This window comes from Kryptolebias marmoratus, linkage group LG12 (assembly GCF_001649575.2).
Source record: "Kryptolebias marmoratus isolate JLee-2015 linkage group LG12, ASM164957v2, whole genome shotgun sequence".
NCBI lineage: Eukaryota > Metazoa > Chordata > Actinopteri > Cyprinodontiformes > Rivulidae > Kryptolebias > Kryptolebias marmoratus.
The window spans coordinates 13,534,096-13,557,329 of NC_051441.1; the positions used below are offsets into that span (position 1 = coordinate 13,534,096).

The 23,234-nt window shown below is 40.9% G+C and overlaps 4 protein-coding genes across 7 annotated transcripts in view; 3 read left to right on the forward strand and 1 right to left on the reverse strand.

Annotated features, from left to right (window-relative positions):
• mapk8ip3 (mitogen-activated protein kinase 8 interacting protein 3) overlaps positions 1-23,234 on the forward strand; it is a gene marked incomplete in the record, with an annotated part of 1,049,817 nt that overhangs the window by 964,865 nt on the left and 61,718 nt on the right.
• On the reverse strand, positions 1,491-13,471 carry LOC108242927 (myosin-9). Of its 3 annotated transcripts, XM_017428087.3 has the most exons (18): positions 12,896-13,471; positions 12,483-12,543; positions 11,379-11,643; positions 11,108-11,213; positions 10,898-10,979; positions 9,935-10,044; positions 9,474-9,727; positions 8,882-9,111; positions 8,611-8,721; positions 4,769-7,711; positions 4,023-4,170; positions 3,823-3,928; positions 2,899-3,055; positions 2,691-2,771; positions 2,437-2,523; positions 2,167-2,302; positions 1,996-2,087; positions 1,508-1,727 (listed from the first exon to the last, which is right to left on the reverse strand). In XM_017428087.3, the coding sequence occupies exons 1-18, from the start codon at positions 12,913-12,915 to the stop codon at positions 1,671-1,673; spliced, it is 5,046 nt and encodes a 1,681-aa protein (XP_017283576.1). In that variant the 5' UTR covers positions 12,916-13,471; the 3' UTR covers positions 1,508-1,670. The 3 variants fall into 3 exon arrangements, with proteins under 3 accessions (XP_024864344.2, XP_037834585.1, XP_017283576.1); XM_025008576.2 differs by lacking the exon at positions 12,896-13,471 and having other exon boundaries at positions 1,491-1,727; positions 10,898-10,976; positions 12,483-12,870; XM_037978657.1 differs by lacking the exon at positions 12,896-13,471 and having other exon boundaries at positions 1,491-1,727; positions 12,483-12,869.
• Positions 14,354-17,524, forward strand: natd1. Its single transcript, XM_017428113.3, has 3 exons — positions 14,354-14,538; positions 15,799-15,917; positions 16,145-17,524. The coding sequence occupies exons 1-3, from the start codon at positions 14,445-14,447 to the stop codon at positions 16,259-16,261; spliced, it is 330 nt and encodes a 109-aa protein (XP_017283602.1). The 5' UTR covers positions 14,354-14,444; the 3' UTR covers positions 16,262-17,524.
• tmem11 (transmembrane protein 11) lies at positions 18,336-21,846 on the forward strand. 2 transcript variants are annotated; one of them, XM_017428109.3, is made up of 2 exons: positions 18,336-18,432; positions 20,515-21,846. In XM_017428109.3, exon 2 carries the CDS (start codon positions 20,522-20,524, stop codon positions 21,026-21,028), a length of 507 nt encoding a protein of 168 aa, XP_017283598.1. In that variant the 5' UTR covers positions 18,336-18,432; positions 20,515-20,521; the 3' UTR covers positions 21,029-21,846. The 2 variants fall into 2 exon arrangements, with proteins under 2 accessions (XP_017283598.1, XP_017283597.1); XM_017428108.3 differs by lacking the exon at positions 18,336-18,432 and adding an exon at positions 18,793-18,911.

Sequence of the window (23,234 nt, forward strand, 5' to 3'; positions counted from 1 at the left end):
TGTACGTCCAGTGATCATTTTCTGGACCTTTCTGTACAACCTGCCATGTAGTTAAGGAATTATTTTGCTAACAGACAGACACACAAACACATAGAGGCGAAGACATCAAATCTTGCTTTTAGGTTGGCTAAAACGCAGCCTACTGCTACTTTTCAGGTATTTTTAATAGGTCCTTAGTATTTATGTGAACATGTTTTTGTTGTGATGCTATAATTTTGAGTTACCTGGAGAAAACCATCAGCGATTAGCTGCAGAGATTCTGTTTTGATGGCCTAAAACCCAAGCCGTTCTGAAAGGCTGACAGATGCAGGCTTGTCTCCGTGGAGGACAGCTTCAGGAACCGGTCCTGCTCCGTCAGAAGGCCGGCTCACATGACCGCAGCTCCACTCGGGGTTCGTCACGGGGAAACAGGGACGAGTGTTGGGTTTTAACGAGGTGTGATGTTCCTCTGCAGCAACACGACCCCGAGGAACAGAGAAACACACGTCCCTCTGAGCCTGACTCACAAGACTCACAGAAATCAGACCTGAGACACAGACTGACCTGTGTTTCTGAATAAATCTAAAAATAGACTCAACTGTAACATAACACACACACACACACTTCTGCTCTTCTGGGTAATTATGGATTTGTGCATGTCATGCTTTATATGTTATATCTTTGGGCAACGAGAAGAAAGTTATTTAACGGGTCAGCCGTTCAGAAGGGATGAAGAAATGTTCAGGATGCTTTGAGGAGCTCACAGGGGGACGTTTTCAGATTGACATCAGAGTCTGCTGACTGTTTAGAATAAAACATGAGATGAGATGTGAGTTTCTGCTGCTGTGTGACAAGGAAAGCCCCAACCTGCTCAGTTTGAGTCAAGAGAAAAATGGTTTTCTTTCACATGTGACCTATCTATCTATCTATCTATCTATCTATCTATCTATCTATCTATCTATCTATCTATCTATCTATCTATCTATCTATCTATCTATCTATCTGACACATTTTACAGATGCGCTTTAACTTCCTGACATTGCAGTCCTCTTGATTTTATTAATTGTGTTTTTATTGTATTTAAAGACATCATTTTGTCCCCTTGTTCTAATTATTTTTATAGATTTCAGCCATGTGTGAGTGTGTATCTGAGCTCTTTTGTCAACCCCCTTGATTTATTGATTTTGGGTCCTGCAGCAGCCTTTATTTATATCTATTTAAATTATCTAAATTATTAAATTATCTATTTAAATAAATCTATTTGATTTAAATCTATTGGATTTTTATCTTTTTGATTCCAATTAGATTTTTTTTAAGTCATTCAAATCAGAGCTACAGAAATTGCACTTTGAGAGGTGAAGAAGCTGAAACTGAGTTGTTAAAGTTAAAGAAGCTGAATATTAGCTGAATGCTAAAAGGAGAAAAACAAGAGATAAAAGGTGAAAAATCTAAAAGTTAAAACTCGTAAAATGACAACCTGTAAACCAAAAATATATCCAGACCAGTTTCAACCTGACACTTTACATTTATTTATTAAGAAAAGCCTGTTTGTTGCTCCCTCTGGTGGCGATGCTTAGTTTTTTGACATTTAAGTTACGAAGCAAACAGTGAAAAGTTATTTTATATCATCGCATATAGTTCATGTGCAAAAAAAATAAAGTGTTGAAACTTCTCAGAGGGTTTTTGTCAGATCAGAAAGGCTCGAACAGCTTCATTTTTTCCTGGATAGAAAGGCCGTCCTTTAAACTCTGAAAGACATAAAATAAAAGACACCAAAAAGACTTAAAGAAGGAAGGAGAAAGGAAGTGAAAGTCTCTATCCACCGCTAGTACAAGGAAAAGGTTTGCTTAAGTGTTTAAAATGTGAAACAATTTTTATTGGTCAGCATTTTTTAAGGGTATAAATTATGGTGTGTGTTTAACTTGTTTATAGAAATGGGTATATGTAAGTAAAATGTTAAAAATATGATGATAAAGTCACAGAAATGTTCGTTATGATGCATGATAAAATGTTTACCTTTGATCTGATTCCTCTTATCTGACGCAGAAAGGAGGATTTCTCTCTTTTCTTGGGAAACGGAGGATAGTTCGCTGTTGCCCCGGAGTTTTCTGATAAGGACGCCAGGCTTCGCGTGAAAACAGGCAGCAGGAATGGTGGAATGATTTATAACATTCAATGTTTTCTCACCCACACCGCGTCCTGAAGCGTCTCTGCTTGGAGACCAGGTGGCGAACTTTGAGTCTTGGTCCAGGTGTCGGAGGGATTCGTGGTGCTGGTTCGTCTGCTGGAGGTCCTTCACTTTATTCTCTGCATATGCTTTGTCCTTTAACAAGCACAAATATGGGTTAAACTTTGGTTAGTCGATAAATCTGAGATCTACTGGGACACGTTGTCCTTCTGTTTTGTTTAAATGCATCCAGTAATTTTGTTAAATACAAATAAATCTTGTATTGGTACCATTCGGGTGATTTCCAGCTCCTCTTTGAGAGAAAGCGCTTGCTGTTTGAGACATTGCATCTCTGCTTCCTTTGCCCTCAGAGTCATCTGTTTAAAAACACATCAAAATCAATAGTTGTTATTGTTGTATGGTAGTTTTGAAACAGTTTGAATTGAGTGACTTTAGGTTGTTGTTTTTTTTTTATATTTTAAACAAAGCCTTTATTAAATGTAAAACACAGATGCAGTGTTTTTATGAAGCCACAGACCCGTACCTCCATCTGGTAGTAGTCGTTGACCTGAGGGCCAACAGGCGACTGACTTCCTGGTAGCTGAGACATCTCATCTGCCTCTCTCTGAAAACAAAATAACAAGCAACAAGAAGAGAAGTATGCTTTAAAAGCTTTTACACATTTATCACTTCACAGAGAAGTGGATGTTCATTAAAAACAGCTTCACTGTCTGAGAAACCTTGGTTCCTACCTGCTTCATTTTGAGCTCCTGGTTTTCTTCCTGATGCTGCGTCACTGATTCCCTCTCATTCTGCAGCTCCTGGTTCAGCTGAGAGATTTCCAGGCATTTCTTTGTGTGCTGAGCCGACAACATCTCCAGCTCTTTGTGCAATAATTGGATCTCCTTCCTGCGATGACGAATCAGCAACGCGGATGATGTCGGACAGTTAAGTGAGTTTCAGAGGAAATTGTATTAGAAGGAAGAGACAGATATTTGATTAACAACCCATAAACAGAAAGTAATAAACCACATAACGAGAGGCTGGGGAGAGCTACTTTTCCAGGACAAATTACAAGCAGCCGCACAAATGACAAGCAAAGGAGATTTATTTCAGTATGGAAAAATGGCTGAAATGTTCACGCTTGTAACGTATTTACACAAACATAAAGTTACAGCAATTAAACACACAGTCTGGGCTAAAAGATATGTATATCCTGCCACCAAAGGTGAAACGGTGATCATGTTTTTGCTTGTGCCTTTGAATCTGTGTTGTGTCTGCTAGCAAAATATCTCATGAACCACTGAAAACACTTTATTGAATCTCTCAGAAGATAATAATTAAACAAACATCAACAACTCATTAACTTTTGGAGCCAGCGCAGTTAAAGATGGCTGCCACAGCAACCTTTATCAATTACAAAATTGTCTATAACTCAGTCAGATTTACTCATGTTGAGCTAAGGCTTGGTGTGGTAGTAGCTGAGAGTCATTCTCAACACATGCTCCGGGCACTAACAGATCTCACGATATCACATGAGATCGTACATCACGTCATTTCTCATCACGTGATGATCGCAGTTTTAAACTCTGGCATAAGAGCTGGTGGGAGGTATGCTTCAAGAAACGCTAAGTGGTTCATTATATATCTTGTAAACAAATAAAAGGGTGACTCACTCATATTGGATGTGGAGTTCTGTGACGTCGGCGCTCTCCCTGATATGCTGAGTTTGTTTACTTCTCTCCAGCTCCTTTTTATGGGATCTCCGCATTGCTACAATGGCTTTAAAAACAGAAAAATCACATTTACTGAAGGATACAGTTTAATTGACAGTGAATTAAATAGTTAAAATAAAACAAACATCACTTAGACTTACCTGCCATCGTAGCAGTTGTCTCCTCCTGCAGGAGCTGATCTTTCTCCTTAAGAAGTTCAGCCACCTGCTCCTGATGCTGCTGCTGCAGGTCTTTTATGACCTTCCTGTGCAGTTCCTCCATAGCAGCAAAGCCCTGATCACAAGATGCCTATTTTGGAAATAAAAAAAACATTTTTTTGTTGTAAAGTATGTGGAAAGGGAGTCATTTTGGATACTATTATAGTTCACGGTGCAAGTTTACAAATGTGCAGCAACTGAAGTGTGGTTTATCTGAGGTTGTTCTTGTCTAATTTTAGGATCTAATAAAAAAAACAAGATTATATTATGTTTTGATATGTGAAACTTTATATTTTAAATAAGATATAGTGTACTTATAGTAGCTTTGACCACAACTTTATAGTCTTTATTGCAGAGTACTTTAGATTACATCTTTGAATCCTTTTAAAGGTTGTTAATTTTATATAACAGTTAAAATTAAACAAAACAATTTAATAAAAGTATGTAAACAGTAAAGTAAAGTTAAAGAATAAGAGGTCTTTGCATACACGTATAGATACACCACATGAAAAGTTTCCTTTGGACATTTTCCAAACTTTACAAACAAAATGAACAAAGTTTGAAAGATTAAAAAAAAATAACAATCTTTTCCTGAGCTTTTTTAAAACTATTTTTTGTTAATAGTTAGAGAAAAACTAGTGAAGTGATTAAATTATTTTTGAAATATCTGACCAAATAAGAAGAATTACCTGAAGTTTTTCGAGATCTTTCAGGTACGCCTCTCTCATCGCAGCTGCATCGACTTCCAGCGTCTGGATCCAGAGTCCCTCCTCCGTTTTCCTCCCTGTTGCAGCCTGGTCCGAAGAAGCTGAGGAGTCTTCTTCCAAAGGAGGCGCTTCACTGCAGGGTTTGATCTGTCTTTCTTTGGAAACACAGGACTTGGAGTAGTATCCATGTAACTGCTTCATCTCCTCCTCGTGGATCTGCTGCAGTTCCTTTATCTTCTCGTGAAACTCTGTTTCAACTTTCTGCATCTGCTCCTTCTGATAATCCTCGATTTTCTGCATGTCCTCCAGGAGCCTTTGGTTCCCTGTCTCCACAGATACGATCTTATGCTCAGCCAGCTCCAGTTCTTCCCTCAGCACGCTGTTGTCCTCCTGGAGCTGATTCAAAGCGTGATTTAACATCTCCTGCTCCTCACGCTCCTTGCGGAGAGCTTGCAGTTTGTTCTGCGACTCCTCTGCTTGCTGAAACTCTTGCTCCAAATCTAAGTAAAGCCTGTCTGACAGATAAATCAACTTCACTTGCTCCTGAAAGAAGTTTAAATCAGTTGCAGTCACATTGTCCCCACTGTGGTCCACACTGCCTTCAGTAAGCTCCTGGCAGATATGGAATAAGAATTTAGCCCTTCTCTGCAGCCGAGAAACAAGTTTCTCCAACAAGCCTTTTTCCTTCTCCCCCACCAGCTTTCTGTCATCAGATTGCTCTTTTTTAACCAGCTTTGCAGCCTCATCTGAACTTCTGCCGTCCACCTTAACTTGCTCCTCATAAGAGGCCAGCTCAGAGGGACTGATGTCTGCAAGAGCTTCCCTTTGGTGTTCCACCTCCTGACCATTTACCTGAGCCTTGCTCTCGTAGCGCTGCTGAAGTTTCAGAGCAGCATAAATGAGCTCGGCTTCAGCGCAGAATCTTCCAATTACGCTCTCTAAAAGTTCGCCGCTGTCACAGCCCGCCCTCCCAGACGCTGCCCTTTCTTCAGCTTTAAAGTTGATCCTTTGGGAGATCAGGCTTTTGTAACTGAGCGCAACATCTTCTGTGTTGTTTTTAGCTGCAGATAATTCACAAATACCATTTTGGTTCTGAAGGACAGACACCATTTTTTCCACCACAAACAGTTCCTTGATCAAGTACTTCTCAACGCCTGACATGTCATGTGAGGGGCGCGAGTTGGTGAGGTCAGAAATGAAGTCACCTTCTGCTCCAGCTAGTTTCTCGTCGCCGAGGATCTTGCCCTCTTCTTTAAACACGTGACGCGAGTCATGCTGGACTCTCCCCGCATCTTTCTCCCCCTGCTGAAGGCAGCCAACAGCTCGGGCGAGTTGCCTCTCAATGTCTGGGATGTTAACCGGGGTGGCTTGAAGCCTCTCTCTGCAGGCCTGGATGATGTTCAGAGCCACCTGAAACCTGCCGACCAGCATCCTGCAGCGGTTCTCCGTCTCCTGGGCGAAGCGCTGGCTCTGCTTGGCCTGACTGTGGAGCAGCAGACTGAGGTGCTGGGCGTTCGCTCTGCTTTGGGTTAATTCTGAGCAGAGGTGGGGATCCTGGCAGCCGATGTGACTCTGCTGTCCCTCTAGTCTGTGTGTTAGGCCCCTCAGTTTCTCCTCTGTTACAAACAGCTTTGTTTCAAGTAACCTGATCATAGAAACAAACTTTTCTGGGTTGTCTCCTGCGCTGGTAATGTACTGGAATGACGCATCCGCTGAATGAGAGCGGGTTCTTGCATGCTCGGGAGGATCTCTGTAGTTTAGCTGAATGACCTCAGACATCTGAGAGCTGCTCATCCTGCTTTCATTTACAGTGAAATATTCAGGTGTTTGTTGTTGCTTGTTTTTGTGCTCGACAGGCTCTGAAGACTCACCCTTTGGCTGCGAGGAAGAGCAGGTGCAAGCCTTCATCAGTTCACTCAGTTTCACCTCTGTCTCCTCCAGACTGTTACCCAAAACTTCCATCTTTAGCAAAACTTCGCTCAGCTCCTGCTCTTTCCTGTCCAGCAGTCTTTCATAGCCTTCTCGTATGTCCTGTGTTTCAGACTCTTGTTGCTGCACCTTTCCCAATGACAGCTGCAGGTCCTCACAAACCCTCTCATACGAGTGCTCCAGATTGTAGTAGTGTGTTTCCTCTGTTTTCAAGCGGTCCTGAAGCCTGCTGACCTCCCTGTCTGCCTCTGATAAGTGGTTTTGCAGCTCTCGACAGCGCTGGTCAAGCTGCTCCCGTTCCTCCTGCAGCTGCTGCACAGCCGACACCGTACAGGCCAACTCCTCCTGCAGCTGTCGTTGGGCCTCCTCAATCTCTCTGGTCAGTGTCTGACTCTTGCTGAAGGTCTCCAGCTGCTGCTCAGCCCTGCCAAGTTTGTCCTGGAGGTCCTTGGAGCGTTGCTCAGCCTGAGCCAAGCTGGCAGCCAAAGTCCTTCGTTCTCTCTCCTGACTCGCCTGCAGGAGCACGAGGTGCTTCTGCAGGCGAGCCTCTTTCTCAGCCTGGGCGTTCTCATAAGCACAAAGCTGAGCTGACATCTCCTGGAGATGTTTCCGCAGCTGTTCAGCCTCCTCTTGGAGGTTTTGTTGACTTTGCAGCTCCTGCTGCAGCTGCAGCAACTGGGACTCAGCGTCTTTTCTCTTCTCCTCACTTACGTCCAGCTGGGACTTTAGGGAGGCCGTGCAGCGCTCCATCTCCTGCTTCTGCTCCTGAAACCGCTGCAGATCCTGCTCCAGGTGGAGCTGAGACAGAGCCGTGGCGTCACCTGTAACCAGCAGCTGTGCTTGTTGAGCTAAGAGGTCGACCCTCCGCATCAGTTCAGCCTCTCGGGCCTCCTCCTGGCTCCTCTTCAGCGCTTCCAGCTCCATGTGGAGGTTGTGGTTTATTTTCTGCATTTGCTGTAAAGTCAAAGCTTGCTCTGGAGATGAACTGTTTCCAATCTACAGGACAAAATGTCACAATTAGAAAAAAAACAAGGCTCACATGATGGGGTAATTTGACATAACATGAAATGAAGTCAATCAAGGCAAAACTGACACTCGATATCACCCGACGCCTTGAATGCCAGAGTTTTAAACTGAGATCATCTTGTGTTGAGAAAAGACAGAGTTGCAGCTGTTTTGATTAAATCTTGACATTATGTACAATCTGTTATGTATAGGTTAAGGTCCTTTATCTGACCTGGCCATCTTGAACTGAGTTGACTCCAGCTGTTAACGTGTTTTAGACGTACAGCCAGTGGTTACTTTCTTAGAGTTTCACTCAAATCTGTCAATTGGTTAATGAGATATTTTACTAACAGACAGTGTCGACTCTAACTGTTAATGCCAAAGTTTTAAGCAAAGATGTTGCACAATGCATAGAGCTCAAAGTATGTGTTGGGGATAATGCCTGGCCTCTGCAACACCAAATCTTTACTCAATATATATCAAATTGTCTGAGTTGGAGCCATTTTTGTGTTTTGTAAATTTTGTTGTCTATCTTGAATTGCACGGACACTAAACATTAATCAGCTGTGATCACTAATCAATAACTAAGTGTATAGACAAAGGAACACACACACACACACAGGCAAAAACATTACGGCTATAATCACTGTGTGAACTGTGGCCATTAAGCTGGAAAACTCTGCTCTTAAAAACCATGAAATGCTGGATTGTTTTACTAAATAAATGAGTAGTTATTCTTTTAGTTGGGTTCTTGTTTCAGTGGAGTTTTTTTATTTGTATTTTATGGGCTTGTTCAAAAGTCTGATGGCATGTTAGGCTATACCGATCAAAGAAATTTGAAAAATTCTGATGGATTTTATTATTTTGGTGCTGTAAATGGATGACTGTACCTGTGTAAAAGACAGTCTCCCTAAATGAATTTTCCTCTCTTGTTGAAGCTCCTCCTGCAGGTTCTGGTTCAGTTGCTGGATCCGGGACAGTTCCCTCTGTGTTTGCTGCAGCTGTGGAGAAATGTTCGCAAAATTTACATCTATGCCTTTTTGAATGCCTAAGCTCTAACTCAGCTTTTAGATGCAGTTTTTCGTGGATTTATTTTTGCGTGTCCTGGAGAGTTTACGTTGGTTTATGTTTGTAGCAGTTTTTCTGCATTTCCAGTCTCACCTCTTTGACGAGCTGCACGGTTTGCTGCTCGTGAGGCAGTTCTTCCTCGTCTTTCGCGGGTTTCGTTGGGTTTATTGAAACCCGCTGCTCCTCCTTGTTGGCGTCACGATGCTGTGAACTCTGCTCAGCGTTCGGATATTCCTCACAGTCCTCGCTGACTGACAGGATCCCTGCGGACGACAGGCTGTCTCTCTGAAATCCTTCAGCACGTAAAGACGCACCTGTCACACCTGGTGAGAAAAAAGGATTGTAAACAGAAGTGCATGTAAGTCTTTGTTGACACAGGACCTTTATTTGTGACTGTAGTTGTAAGAAAAGCTGAAATAAGGATTTTAATAAGATTCGAGACTCTCTGACTATGTTAATAGTCAGGTGAGGCTTGTTTTTTTTTCTCAGCTGTTCCCTTTTTCAGGGGTCGCCACACCGAGTCATCCTCCATCTAACTCTTCTGTTGTGTTACTAATATTAACAATATTTTTGGTTCTTTTAATGCATATGTTTCTCTAGTACAAATGAAATAGAAACCTGCATAAATCTAACATTATTGGCTGTTTATTTTCTTAACATTGGGTCAGTTTGTTTTTCAGCTGACCGATTTTAGTGTTTTGGACAAAAATCTGGAGCTGAGCCCCTTCGCTCTCCTCCGCCGGCTGCCAAGGAGCGGTTGGTGATGGAGCAGGTGAGGCTGAGGGTGAAACAGGGTGAGGAGAGGATGAAGAGTCTACATCGGCCGAGCTCTGAGCTCCTTCAGGCGGCTGTGGGAGAATCTGGTCACGCTGAGGCTCCTCTCTCTGCTCGGTGACTCCGTTCTCCTCCAGCTGCTCTTCTTTCCGCTCTGAAAATGAGCTGCGAAGAATAACCACACTTCTTTACAAAAAGAGTTAGAGCACACCTAAAACCCATTAACAGACGATAACACGACTTATAAAGGAAAGCATTCTTCGTAATATAAGTCATGATACCTTCTGTGTATCTAATAAAGACCGGAACTGATGAAATGTCTGCAGGTTAATAACCACCATTAGCTGCTTTAAGAAGTGAAATAAAGTTCACCTTGTGAGTTCGTGTGGAGGACCAGGCCGCACGTTTTTCAGAACTGCTTGAACCCAGTTGCGCCTCACCCCAGAGGTCATTGCACAGAGCGTGTAGACGCCATCTTTGCTCTGTGGAAGCAAAAACAATGACTTTTATAGGACAGTTTTATGTTAAAGGAAGCGTTTTCATTATCTTAATTTAACTGTTTTAAACTGTCTCATGAAGCAAATGTACCCTTATAGAAAATAGAAAATGAATTGATTTAAAGGCCTGACATTATTTAAATCCTTTGCCAACATTTATGATTGACTTTTAAAGTAAAATCATTTTATTTAGAAAAATTAAGATATGTGATTTGTTAGCACTCAGAATATGTGGTGGGGATGACTCTCAGCTACTACCATGACACATTTAAGCTTTATTTTTGTAAAATTAACTCAGTTATAGACTTTTATGTTGTTTTCTAAGTTCAATCAGCTGGGGCAGCCATCTTGAATTGGATGGACTCCAACATTGAATCTGTTGTAAACCAGTTCATTAAAATCTGTTGAACGGTTCATGAGATATTTTGCTAACAGACGAACAGAGTTGACTCCATTAGTTAATGCCAAAGTTTTAAACAACGATCTCATGCAAGTGTTAAAAATTAAAAAACTAAAAAATGTATTAAGGTGAAGAAAAAGTCAACACTTGAACCACAGATCCACTGATTTTCTGTGTGAACAAACACTTATACTGTTTTTATCTTGTGTTTGCTTCCAGAGGTTGTTCATTATTTACTGAAAATCCATAATCACAGTTTTATGAATTAAAAATGAATGAATGTTTTTTTTCTTTCAACTTTTTTTTGTGCGTTTTATCTTGAGTTATAATGTGAATATGAGCTCTATACTTAATTCCGTATTTGCGATGTAATTGTTTTTGCAGCAGTTCTTTTATTTGCCAGAATAAAAGGCAAATGATCCAGTTGTGTTGCAGTACCTGCTTCGTTTCTTTGCTGTCATGATGGTGACATGAAGCGGTGAAAACCGCGGAGGAGGAAGCCTGTGACTTAGTGGAGCTGCTAGAAAATATTGACAAAAGGAGAAACCAGCGTTCATCGTAGTTTTAGATTGCATTTTTAACAGAAATTATTAAAATAAAAAACCACAAAAAAGGATCTGAAAATGTGGAAAAACTTCAGAAACAAACCTGATTTGCTCCACAGAGGATGTCAGCCGGACAGAATCCAGAATCTTCCTCCCAGCAGCTCGTCCTTTTTTCCTTTGTGAACTTGCAGCCGTAGTATTATCTGGATCTGTTGTGGAATCAGCAACAACAAACTGTCTTAAAAAGATTATTTACTAAAAAAGGATAATCGGAGCTTGTTGTCTGTATTGGACTCAAATAAATGATACCCTTAGCCTTGGATGACACATAAAACTTAGAGTTAAACCCACGAATAAAGCATGAGGATATTTACCGGGGGATCTTTGGTCAAGTCTGCTGAGTGAGCGGCTGCTTCTCATGAACGGAGCTGCAGTGAGAGACGTAGACTGGAGGGAGGAAAAGCTTCGACTGGAGCGCAGGCGGAGAGCTGGCTTCACCGGGTTGGATGCTTGTTGGCCAGAGCTGACTCTACGACCAGCAGCTGCTGAGTCTCCTCCTCTGCCACTTTTCCCACAGTGGATGCTGCTTTTCGACGCGCCACTGGAAGCCTGTTTCCCTCCACCGCCTGCTGCAAGATTCTTTGAGAGAGATAGGGATGCAAGGGGAGCAGAAGCTTAAAGAGTGTTTTATAGAGTGTGCGACACACAGATTAAGTTCTGCATCTTTAGTTTTTAAGTATTTTGACATGTCAAACACCACACCTGATGCTCAACCCCATCCCTTTGACACGTGGAATCCAATAACCCCCCCGGAGACCAACTTTTAATCCGGACAAGAGCTCTTAATTTGCTTAAGTACCATCTGACCAACACTGTGGCCCCAGACATCCACACACACACACACACATACTTTAAACTTAATTACACTTGAGCATTTGGGAGCCATCAGATAGAGGCGGTCTATTCCACCCGAAGAAGATGCACCATCAACAACTGCAGCGGCAATGAATCTGTGGCTCGACCACAAGACAGGAAAATCAATGGCAGGAGGCCTGAGGAGGCCTGACGTGGCGATTTGTGCAGATTGTAATCACGCTCAGTTGATCTTCTAGACATTAACAACGACGTAAATCAAATGAAATGCACACAGGTTTTGAGTCCAAAATCAGGGGGGAAATGTGTTCATATTGAATCAACATTGCGTTTAATTCACTCACTTCTAAATGCTTTTATATGCTGAATGAAACAGTTCAAACAGTAGAAAACAGCATTATATGAATCTAAACAGAAGTATTCGTCCTCACTGACAAATCTTTTAAAGGTCAATATTTACTTAAAATGAGGAATTTGAAATATAAATTAAAGAGAATTATGATTACTGAATGACTTTTAATCAGAGGAGGAATTCATCCTTTTTTGGGACCCCATTTAATGTTTTTAAGCTCCACCTTCCAGTCAGTTTGAATATTTATGCTTACCTTTTCTCCATGTTTGTGTAAAAATTTGTTGGTCTTTGTGTTGACCAGCGTCTCGTGCCACCTGCAGTGATTAAAACAGCACATAAACGATCCTGGAAGCCTCCACTTTTAACATTCTGGTCACAATTTACCACTCCTGCCACAAATATTGTATTTCTCCTTACAGTCTAAGTTTCTAATTCCAAGATATTCACACCACAAAGATATCAAGCACATGTTTATGTCGAAGGCAGCAAATTTCTGAGTAAATTAATCAAAAAATTAATAGGTTCTGGAGCCAACTATAAAAAGTAACTCAAGTTTTTCATGTATAAATACAAGAAAGAATGATTTAAACACAATAAATCATTTTATTCTACAGATAATTTAATAACAACATCTTAAATTAAGTTGTGAGATGAATGTCAACTTACCTGGGCGCTTTGGACATCATTTTTAGTTTTAAAATAAGAAAAGAAAAGCCTTGTGAAAACAAAAGAGGGAAACCCTCTATATATTATGGTTATCTGACGCAGAAAGAGTCAGTCGGTCTGACAAGATTCAGCAACATGTTTCAGTCCCACAGAAACACGCAGACTCCCCCACATGTAATCAGATCTGACAGACTCCATTAAAGTTTTGTAGGATTAGTCCGGCAGCTCACCGGGATTAACACACTGTGAGTTTAGTGAACCTGACGGCTCTCGGCCTCTTTCACCCTAACATCGAATCTTCCTTTTCACATTTCACAAACACTCAGTGAAACATGTCTGCTGATGAGTGTTTGGAGGATTTACTGAGTCTGTGACCTCTGACCTGAAGGTATTTCCGAACTGCAACACTAGTCTGAGCTATTTCTCACTCTACGCTCCTAAAATAAGCCGTATTTGTTGCCTTAATTACAAAAAAAAGTTATATTATCATCAAACATGGTATCATAATGAGAGCTACAAATGTCCTGATACTCTTCATTGTGCAAAAATTAAAACAAGTTAAAAAAGATTCATAAAACCAAGAAGTAAAGTTTGCTTTACCAGAAGATTATAAAAATATAACAAAAATCAGACTTTAAAAGAGCAATAGAAACTCACAAAGAGATGGTTAAATGTTTATATATAATACTATAATAATGCTTCCAATTTGTCATATGTTCTTGTATATTTCTAAAATGATCTTGATCAGTAGCTGTTTGGGCTTTCTGAAGCTCTTTGAAAGTATTTCTTTCAACATTTTAGTGCTAATTTTCTGTCCAGTCCTTGACCTGATCATGACAGCATCTTATAAATCTAACGAGTGCCTGAAGGTCCAATTTAAAATGGGCTCATCATCAGGCTGCATGTCAACGCACTGGCTCATTTTTGAACTTGAACAATTAGTCGATTATTTTATTTATTGATTTAGCCAGGCAAATCCCATAGAGATCACAGATCTCTTTTTCAAGGGAGGCCCGGGCCTAAAGGGAGCCTGACATTCATGTTTTCAGACTACAGGAGGAAACATACACTATAACATCCAAACTCCACACAGAAAGACCCCAACCTGGGGCTTGAACCCTGGGCCTTCTTGTTGTGAGGCAACAGTGCTACACCACACCACCACACCATCGTGCTTCCAAATTAGATGTAGAGATTAGAAAGTGACCTAATTAATACAACATTTCTCTGAAAATTGTCAGGTGCTGGACAGCAAATGAAAGAAAAAGACTAAAAGAAAACCTTTGACAGACCTTCAGATAGATAGATAGATAGATAGATAGATAGATAGATAGATAGATAGATAGATAGATAGATAGATAGATAGATAGATAGATAGAGGCAGAAACAATCACATGTTCGTGAGGAGGAACTTGTTTTGGTGTTTACTGTGTCACGTGACCTCACAGCTGATTCGGTTGGATGTTTTTGCTCCGACTGCGGTTCGTCTTGTAGCCATTTCTGGTTCGGGCTGCCGCAGCGCCTCGCCGTGAGCCCACTGCCCTCTGCTATGGCACAAGCCAACACCGTGTTTGACGCGAGCAGCTCTCAGATTCAGGTGGAGCACGACAAAAAGCGCCGGCAGTTCGTTATCCGGCTGAACGGTGAGAGCTGGTTGTTTTTTTTTTGCTAGGTGGGCACGCACGGGGTTAGCTTTAGCCGTTTGCGCTGCTAGCATTGTTGTCGTTAGCCTCCATGAAGGACTCCAGCTGCCATTTCATTTCGGGCACAGCTGCGCTCAGTTCACACAGTCGACGAAGGGGGAGGAAAGAAAAAGGGACCCGAGTCTTGTCAGAAATGTAACCTCAGACTCTGGCGTTTAGTTTTACTCGTTTAGCTGTTTCCCTTGAAGCAGCTGTTCGATTTAAGCCACTGCAGTCCATTTAATAAACAATGAATTATGGGTCACACAGTGTTAGGGATGGAGTTTACTCTAAGGGATTGCATTTTTAAATATCTACTTTTATGGAGCTATTGACTTTAAATCAATGTAATTTCCAGGAATGTTTTGCCTGATTCTTCCTCGCTGTGATGCACATCTATGTGAGATGTATTTATTATTAATTTTGCTGAATAATTATCTTTTTTTCAGTCTCATCTTGTCCAGCAGCAGTATATCTTGACCCCTCCCGTCTTATTGGGTTGCCTTTCTGTAGCTTTTGTGCAAAACCTTTGAGCCAACCTCAATGTCTTAACATTTTGCTTCCAGGCAGCCAGAGTCTTTGTAGTCCTTTTAAAACCGATCTTGATCCATATTTATTGAAGTTTTCTGATTTTTAGTTTGATAAGCCACTTAATTCCAACCTATACATCATTCAAGTGGTTAAAAAAGGCTCCTGGACTCAAGGGATGGACCAATGATGTGTCGACACAAAACAGACTTTGACTTTTTAGGCTCTTTTTTTTCTCGTTTCTTTAGTTGAAGCAATAAAAATAGCAAAGATAACATTGTTTGGCACATATAATTGGTGCATCTCTCAGGTCCTTTTCTGGATTTTTCCTTTTTTTATTAGAGAGGGGACTTTTAGACTGATGTTTTTTTTCTTTCTTAAACCTGCTGACACTTCATATGTTCTCTACTTGTCCACTTTTTTTCATTTTTTAAGCACACATGCTGCCAAAGACTAGACTGAAAATGAGGGGGAAAGTCCAAACCTCTGAAAGACTTTCAGAAAGCCTGAAGAACTATCGATGACGTTTAAAAGATTACGAGGAAGTCTGGCTCCTTGGAAGCAAACTTTAAAAGACGTCGGGAGTGGGTTAACACGGTGCTGCGCGTGGATTTGTTTCCTTGACGACTTTCTGCTGAGCTGTCAGAGCTGATCCTAACACCGGCAGGAGTTACGGCCTCTGTCTGTCTGCAGGGTCCCACGATCGAGCCGTTCTTCTGTACGAATACGTCGGGAAGAAGATGGTGGACTTGCAGCACACAGAAGTTCCCGACGCTTATCGAGGGAGAGGGATTGCCAAACACCTGGCAAAGGTATTTAAAGTTAGACTCTTTTAAATTTGGTTTAATTTTTCATAATAATTTGAGGGTTTGACGTAATAATTGCCGCACTGTTTCTGATTTTTAGTACATTTTACAATATGCTGTATTTTGGTTCTGAGTAGCTTGTTTGCTTTTGTTTTTTGCTGTTAGGTAGACATGTTTAAGATCTGCTATAAAAATAATTACTTGAGTTGGGTTTGTGCTTTACGTGACGTCAGGCAGCCATGGATTTTGTGGTGGAGGAGGACTTGAAAGCTCACCTGACCTGCTGGTACATCCAGAAATATGTCAAAGAAAATCCTCAGCCTCAGTACTTCGAACACATCTATCAGTGACCCCCGCCTTAAAGAAACTCTCACGAGGGAAATACTGTGTGACGGCGTGCTTTGGAGTAACAGGATGAAACGCAACCAAACCCTCCCGAGGACCGTTAAACGCATCATCGAGGTGAGTCCAGGTGCTCTCGCGCCAGAACATGCGTGAGCTGAGCATCGGGTCATCATTTTACATCCATAAACACGAGGGGGACTGTGTGCAGGAGGCGAGGGGAAAATGGTCTCAAAGAACCAAAACGTGATGCCTGGAAGATCCGGGGGGGGATTCTCGGCACTGACTGGAAGCAAACGTTCGGCGTGTAAACGAGAGCCGACCTCAGGTTCTCGCTGATCTTGAGCTTCAAGATGACCAGCTTGGCGTCTTGGTGGTTCCACTTACTCTCAGATGGCATTGATTTTTATATTACAGCCCCCCTTTTTTAATACTTTTTATTTGTACTAGTTTTAGATATCACCTTCTTCCTCTTTAAACAGATGTTTCTTAGTGCGGAGATCTAGTGTGTGAGAAATACATCCTAGGTTCCAGGTTTTAAAAATATGTATTTTGAAAAGATTTCCTTCCCTGAAGCTTCATTTGGTTGAACTTTAAAGCCATCCTTTACTTGTAATAAAAGCCAACATGTTTTTAGGGTCCTTAGTTAATTAAAGGTGCTTGGTGTGTAACCCACGGTGCAGCCTGAGAACCTGCCTGGCTTCGTGTTGGAGCCACTGAGAGTCTGACATCCGTTTAATTTATGACCTCAGAGTTGATTTAAATAAATAACTTGGTTCAAACCAGCATCAGCAACAGCACTCCTTTATTCAGGGCAGGTGTGGTGGTCTTTGTTGTTTGAAATTTCATTTAATTTCTCTTTTCAGTTCTGCTTTTTTTTATTCTTTTACAATGTTTGATTTCAAAATAATAAAAGTTGACCACGTAAACATTTTCCAGGAAATAAAATTGCTGTAGACAATCTTAGGTGTTGAGCAGAAAAATACCTCAGGGCTCTCGAACGCTCTCCGGCACACTCTTATTAAGAACTGCAATAATAATAATAATAATAAAAAGTCCCTTTCAAAAACTGTTTTTGAGGAGTAGAGGCCAAGGCATTGTCTTTTATTGTGTAGGTTTTATGTTTTTGATTATATTTGTTTGTTTTGTTTAAAAGGAAAATGTCAGATTAAATGTGTCAAAATGTTCCAATGTTTTTGTTAAACTATTTTATACTTGATCATTTGTTTCCTGTACTTGTCTTTAAATAAATAAAGCTTCTTATCACATTATTTATGCTGTGGATTTCTGACAAAACAAAGTGCCTTGAGGTAATTAATAAAGAACTGGTCCATCCCAGGAGCTTTGGGGCGCTTTTGTGCTTGAGTTCTTTATGAGTCAGAAACAAGCTTGGCAACAAAATATTTTAAAAATGGTCAGGCACAAGTACTAAAGACTCTACATCCAATGAAATTAGTACTGTCTTGAAACTGTTGCACAAGTCTGTAAAGAAAAAACCTGAATAACCTTCCAAAAACGGGGAGAAACGTTATTTTTCACTTGTGGTTACAATTATTTGTTTCAGTTTTGACTTGTGTGGAAAGTATCTGCCCAAAACATATGGAATATTCTTTGTGTTAAATTTAAATCCCGATGTGAAAAAACAAATACAGTTTTTGTAACCAATATTAACTGAGGAAACTTAATAAATTCAAAGGTAGCACCTAATTAAGGTGTTTGTTACCAGCAGGACCGTTTTTGGCGCCATCTAGCGGCAGTGCAAGGCATGACATTCATTTGGCAAATTTTATGTCAAAAGTATTTAATTTGATTTTTTGATTAAAATTTTGATAGAATTGGCAACCTATAATCGTGTATAAAAATAAAATAAGACGCCAGAAATTTCTTAAAAAGTTACTATAAATATTATAAATGGCTCTAGTTTTGACATGTACACGTTAGAAAATAGTAATAAAACTGGATCAATTGTCCTCCCTGGTTTCAAATATTATTGTTGTTATTTATTTATATTGAGAAGTGACATGCGTAGTGCTTACTGGAACCTGAGGCGGTTACATTATCGCCCACAGCACGTTATTGCAGCCGATCCACATTCCTGAACGCGGCCATTATCATCCAACGTGAGTCGGGTTGAAGCACGCGCACAGCCACTGACAGAGCACGCGAGGGCACAATATGGGTGAGTGTCTGGGGGTTGCTCCAGAAAACCCTACAGCAAAAATAATAATATTAATTTAAAAAAGGTAGCGGAAGATCATTTAATTTTGGTAAAACAGTATTCTCTAACAAATGTAAACAGTAGGATTAGTTAGGATTTAATACTTAAATGCTTTGGTTTTATTTTGAAGAATTTGATTTGTTTATTTATTTTAATATAAGCAAATACACCAGTGTTATTTTTGCCAGGTTTAATTAAAAAAAACTCGTCTGACCTCTCAAACTTCTACGCTGTTACAAAATACGTGCAGCAGGTACTCTGCCCGCACAGCACCATGGGAATTGAAGTCCGGCAACAGGTCCGTTTGAAGCGTCGGCCGCACTTACGCACAACAATACCCAGGATCCCTAGCGCCGTTTTACGTCAACTGAAATCACTGTTGTTTTTTCCAATATGGCGTCGCTGGGAAGGAGGCGCGGTGTCCCAGTTAGCAGGGAGAGGTCAGTTACTCCACATTTTGGCCGTAAAGCGAAAACATTTTCATAAGATACAAAGTTTTGTCGATGGCACACACCGTTCCCGACCATGCACCTCATTTAGGACTCAAACCCCAGCGCCAACGTAAAAAATCGTAATTTTACCCCCGTGATTAGCTAACGTTAGCTGGCTAGTAGCTGCCGTAGTTAGCAGGGAACTTAACTGTCCGCTCTTGGGGTGATTTAAGCATCCCGCTCCAGTCGTACAACTGGGTAGAAAAACTGCTTTGTGCCACTCGTCGTCGTGAAGGCTGCTGTGATGTGTCGGGTTTTATTTCGCTGCACAGATCCGTCTCTCAGCTACGAGTGTCCGCTGTTCGAGCTGCTCTGAAAGTGAAGCGGTGCTGAACTCAGCTGGCCAGTCTTCCAACTTTACACCATGCTGGCGACAGAGCTAATGTCCGCTCCGGTGCTGCGTGTCCCAGGATAAAATATCCTGCAAAGATGGTCCCGACTATCTAAAATGGCCCTCAAGTTGCCTTTAAAGAAGTTCAGTTGTTGACATTATTTTCTTAGCAGGTAACAGATCCGGTCGTATATCTTTAACAAAAAGAGGACCAAAATTATCAGTAGATAAATCGGCAAAACTCGCAAAGAGTTCTTGATTGTTTGGGTTTCTACAATACTGTAAGGAAGTTTTAAAACACCCCTAATTTCTTTGTTTTGCTTCCAAGCAGCCACACTTTCTTGTAATATTTCAAAGTGGTCTTGATGAACAAATCTCCAAGCTTTCTGAAGATCTTCATTGAGTCTTCATCCAGTACACGCCAAGTTTTTCAGCTAACAGCTCCTTGGAAATCACCTTATTGGTGATTTTCTCAGTGTCGAACTGTGCTGTCTTTGGTGGTCTGCGAAATATGAAATGAAATTGAAAATTAGTGAAATCTTGGCTAAAGTTAAAACAAAAATTACCCAAAAAGCTTGCCTCCTTGGAAGCAAAATATAAAGAAATGATGAATGTGTAACTTATGGTTTGATGTAAAGACTCTTTTTTTATCTTTGTGAGTTTATTAGATGTTTTTATTTGTCACATTTAAACAAATATTTATTTGTACAGGCCTAATATTAAGCTAAATTTTAAATTAACAACAAGAAAAGTAGCCGTTTTGTTTTTTATACTCTTAAAGTTAACAAAAAGTTTGTCTCAGACACCAGCTGTGGTCGCCATTCTTATCAGTTTGGGTGGGATGGTGGCCATGCCCCCCTCCCCCATTTTTTTTTCTGACAAGATTGAACAATAACTTATTTTTTTTGCTGCAACTGACCTTTGCTATATTGAACCTTTTGTTTGTTTTGTAAATAACCAGAATTGAATAAAATAGAAGAATAAAGCACTAAGTGAAAATGTGCAAGTTTTAAACTGTAGGAAAGTGTAACTGAAGCTATCAAGTAATAGTTTTTGAGTCACGGTGATCTTGAAACGAGGATGTTGTGTTAAATACTGAGACTGGACTAACATTAGGTGACACTACTATTTTAAAGAAATACAAAACACATGATTGTATTATTGTAAGTTGTCATATGCATCTTTCTCATCATTGCCGGTTCATTCCTCTGTTTTGTACAGGGGAGTGATGGCGGCGTCAGATTGCTACATCGTGCACGAGATCTACAATGGAGAGAACGCACAGGACCAGTTTGAGTACGAGCTGGAGCAGGCGCTGGAGGCCCAGTACAAATACATTGTCATTGAGCCCACGCGGATCGGCGACGAGACGGCCCGCTGGATTACGGTGGGGAACTGCCTGCACAAGACGGCTGTGTTGTCAGGCGCCGCATGCCTCCTGACGCCACTGTCACTGCCCGCCGAATACTCGCGCTACGTAGCGTTGCCCGCCGGTGCCCTCAGCGTGGCCTGCGCCGCACTCTACGGGATTTCGTGGCAGTTTGATCCCTGCTGCAAGTACCAGGTGGAATATGACAGCCAGAAACTGTCACGGCTGCCCCTGCATACACTGACCTCCTCGACACCCGTGGTTTTGGTACGCAGGGATGACATCCACAGAAAGAGACTCCATAACACGATAGCACTGGCTGCCCTGGTGTATTGCGCCAAGAAGATCTATGAACTCTATGTATGAGTACACTCGGCAGAAAAATTTAAGAACCATCAAAAAAAACAAAAAAAAACAACGAAAAAAAATACCAGAACATACCCAGCCCCGGATGTAAGAAAAGTGGAAGTCACAATCAGACCCAGTGGTTAGCTCCGCTTGTGGTGGCTGCTTCCACTTTGAACTTTGATCAGAGGGATATAGTTAAAACTAGAAGGGATATTTTTTCCCGTACATTTCCTTTACTTCTATGTGACGACAACAGCACACCTATCTCCATAGTACTTTTGCGCCGGCTCCCCTGCCCTCCTTATCTTCTTCACACAGCAAAGCTAAGAGCAAAAAGGAGCATGGCCGCAGTTCCTTCTGGACTGAAATATTTCGAAGTAGACATGTTTTTGTGTATTACTGCTCTTTCCTCTTTCCCTCATAGTTTTACTGTACCCCTTTTTTGCTGATCAGTACATAATGTTTCATTAAATAGGATATTTCAAACTTACTTTTCTGTATTTTACTTTTGTTTTTTTTTCACGATGTCTGGGAAGGAGTGAATAGACCCAAGTTAAATAAGGTTGTCTTGTTTAAGTAGACTGTCGTGACATGGCTCCATGTTCTCCTCTAAACGTGTATATTACATTCACATCGAGACAAAGCCAATGTAGACGTTTAACGCTGCAGGTGATACACGTCACGTAGCTCCATCATTTGTTTTCTGCTGTGATGTTCCTCTCAGGAGGTAGCAGTGCTCCTTATGGGACGAGGAAACCTATGTAAACATGAAATAAAGGATGAGTTGTAACATAACAGGAGACTTAAAAGAACTGGAGAATAAACTGTAATCCAGATATGAACTGCTTGACTGTTCTGTTTGACACCAACGAAAAGTTGGCTGTCCGTTGTGGGCAGATCGAGGATTGGTGACGTTCATGTCAACCAGTTTTAGGTTAGTTGTCAAAAATTTGTGACACAAATGAAAAATATGTAACCCTTTCCACAGAGTCAAAAGACCTACAGGACAGCTGTAAATGTTCAACTCTTTGACCTTGTTAACTTTGAATTTATAATCCGATGCTTCTTTTTTTTTTTTTTTCCTCCTGTGGTGCTTCAGTGAAACACACAGTTTTCTAATAAATGTACAGAGTGTATAAACCCCCCCATCAGACCTGAGACTGGCTGAGAAGAGTTGATTTTCAAACTTTGCTTTTCTATTTTCTTCACAACAACCTACTGTGAGCCGAGCTCTGAGTATTGGCTGGTGGATGTGGAAAACCACAGGCATGCAGTGTTTTGCAGTGCTTGCATTTCCCCCCTCACTTTAAAACTGAAATAAAAAATCTTTCATCTGTTCAAGAGTTGCAACAACATCACCCCTGTTATTTCTTCTTTTATGCATCATATGGGGTTAAGGGATGAACGAACGCGGTGAGTTTAATTTGTGACTAGCGGGGAACGCTAATTAATTCAGAGCTAACCTGCTGCCAAAACGAGCTGTTTTTCCATGAAAGGTTTTTTCCACCAACCAAATTTGGGAGGTGGTGGTGTCTGGTGTCTCAGGTATGTCCCATCCATAAAAACACATCTTTAGTTTGGTCTTCAGACTGTTGGCAACCAATGGTATGATGAAGCACATATGGCCAAAATCCAGCCCAGGGCCCTTGAACTGACTTTATGTTGCCTTTGCTGTAAACATTAAAAAATGTCATCTAGGTTCTCTAAATCTAAGGCTTTTGCACTAAAATAGCTGCATTTGCCAGGTTGGTGAGGTCTGTGTTTGCGCTGCTGCCAGAAAAAGACTGAAAACAAATGTTTTCTTTTTTTTAAGACTCTAAATTATGATGTATTTAGACTAAAAACTGACAGCATTTATGTTACTTGTCAGTTCACTGGCATTATGTCAAATAATGGCACAGCTACAAGAAAATTGTAATTGGAAAAGGGAAAATAAAGCCTAATCTGAAACATAAATGTTTTCCAGTTTAATGTGTGGCCTTACAATATCTGTAAATAAGTTAATATGGTTCTCTGGAAATAAAATACTGACCACACTGGGCTAAAAAAGACAGAATTTTTTAATTTATGTAATGCTTTTTGAACTTATTAGTCAAATAAGAGAGAGTTCGCTTCGAACGCAGAAAAAAAGGGTCACATTTGGATAACTTTGCTGGTTGAAAAATCTTGACGAGGACCAGTTAATGAGCTTCTGTCGCGAACTGCATTTCCCACAATCCTCTGC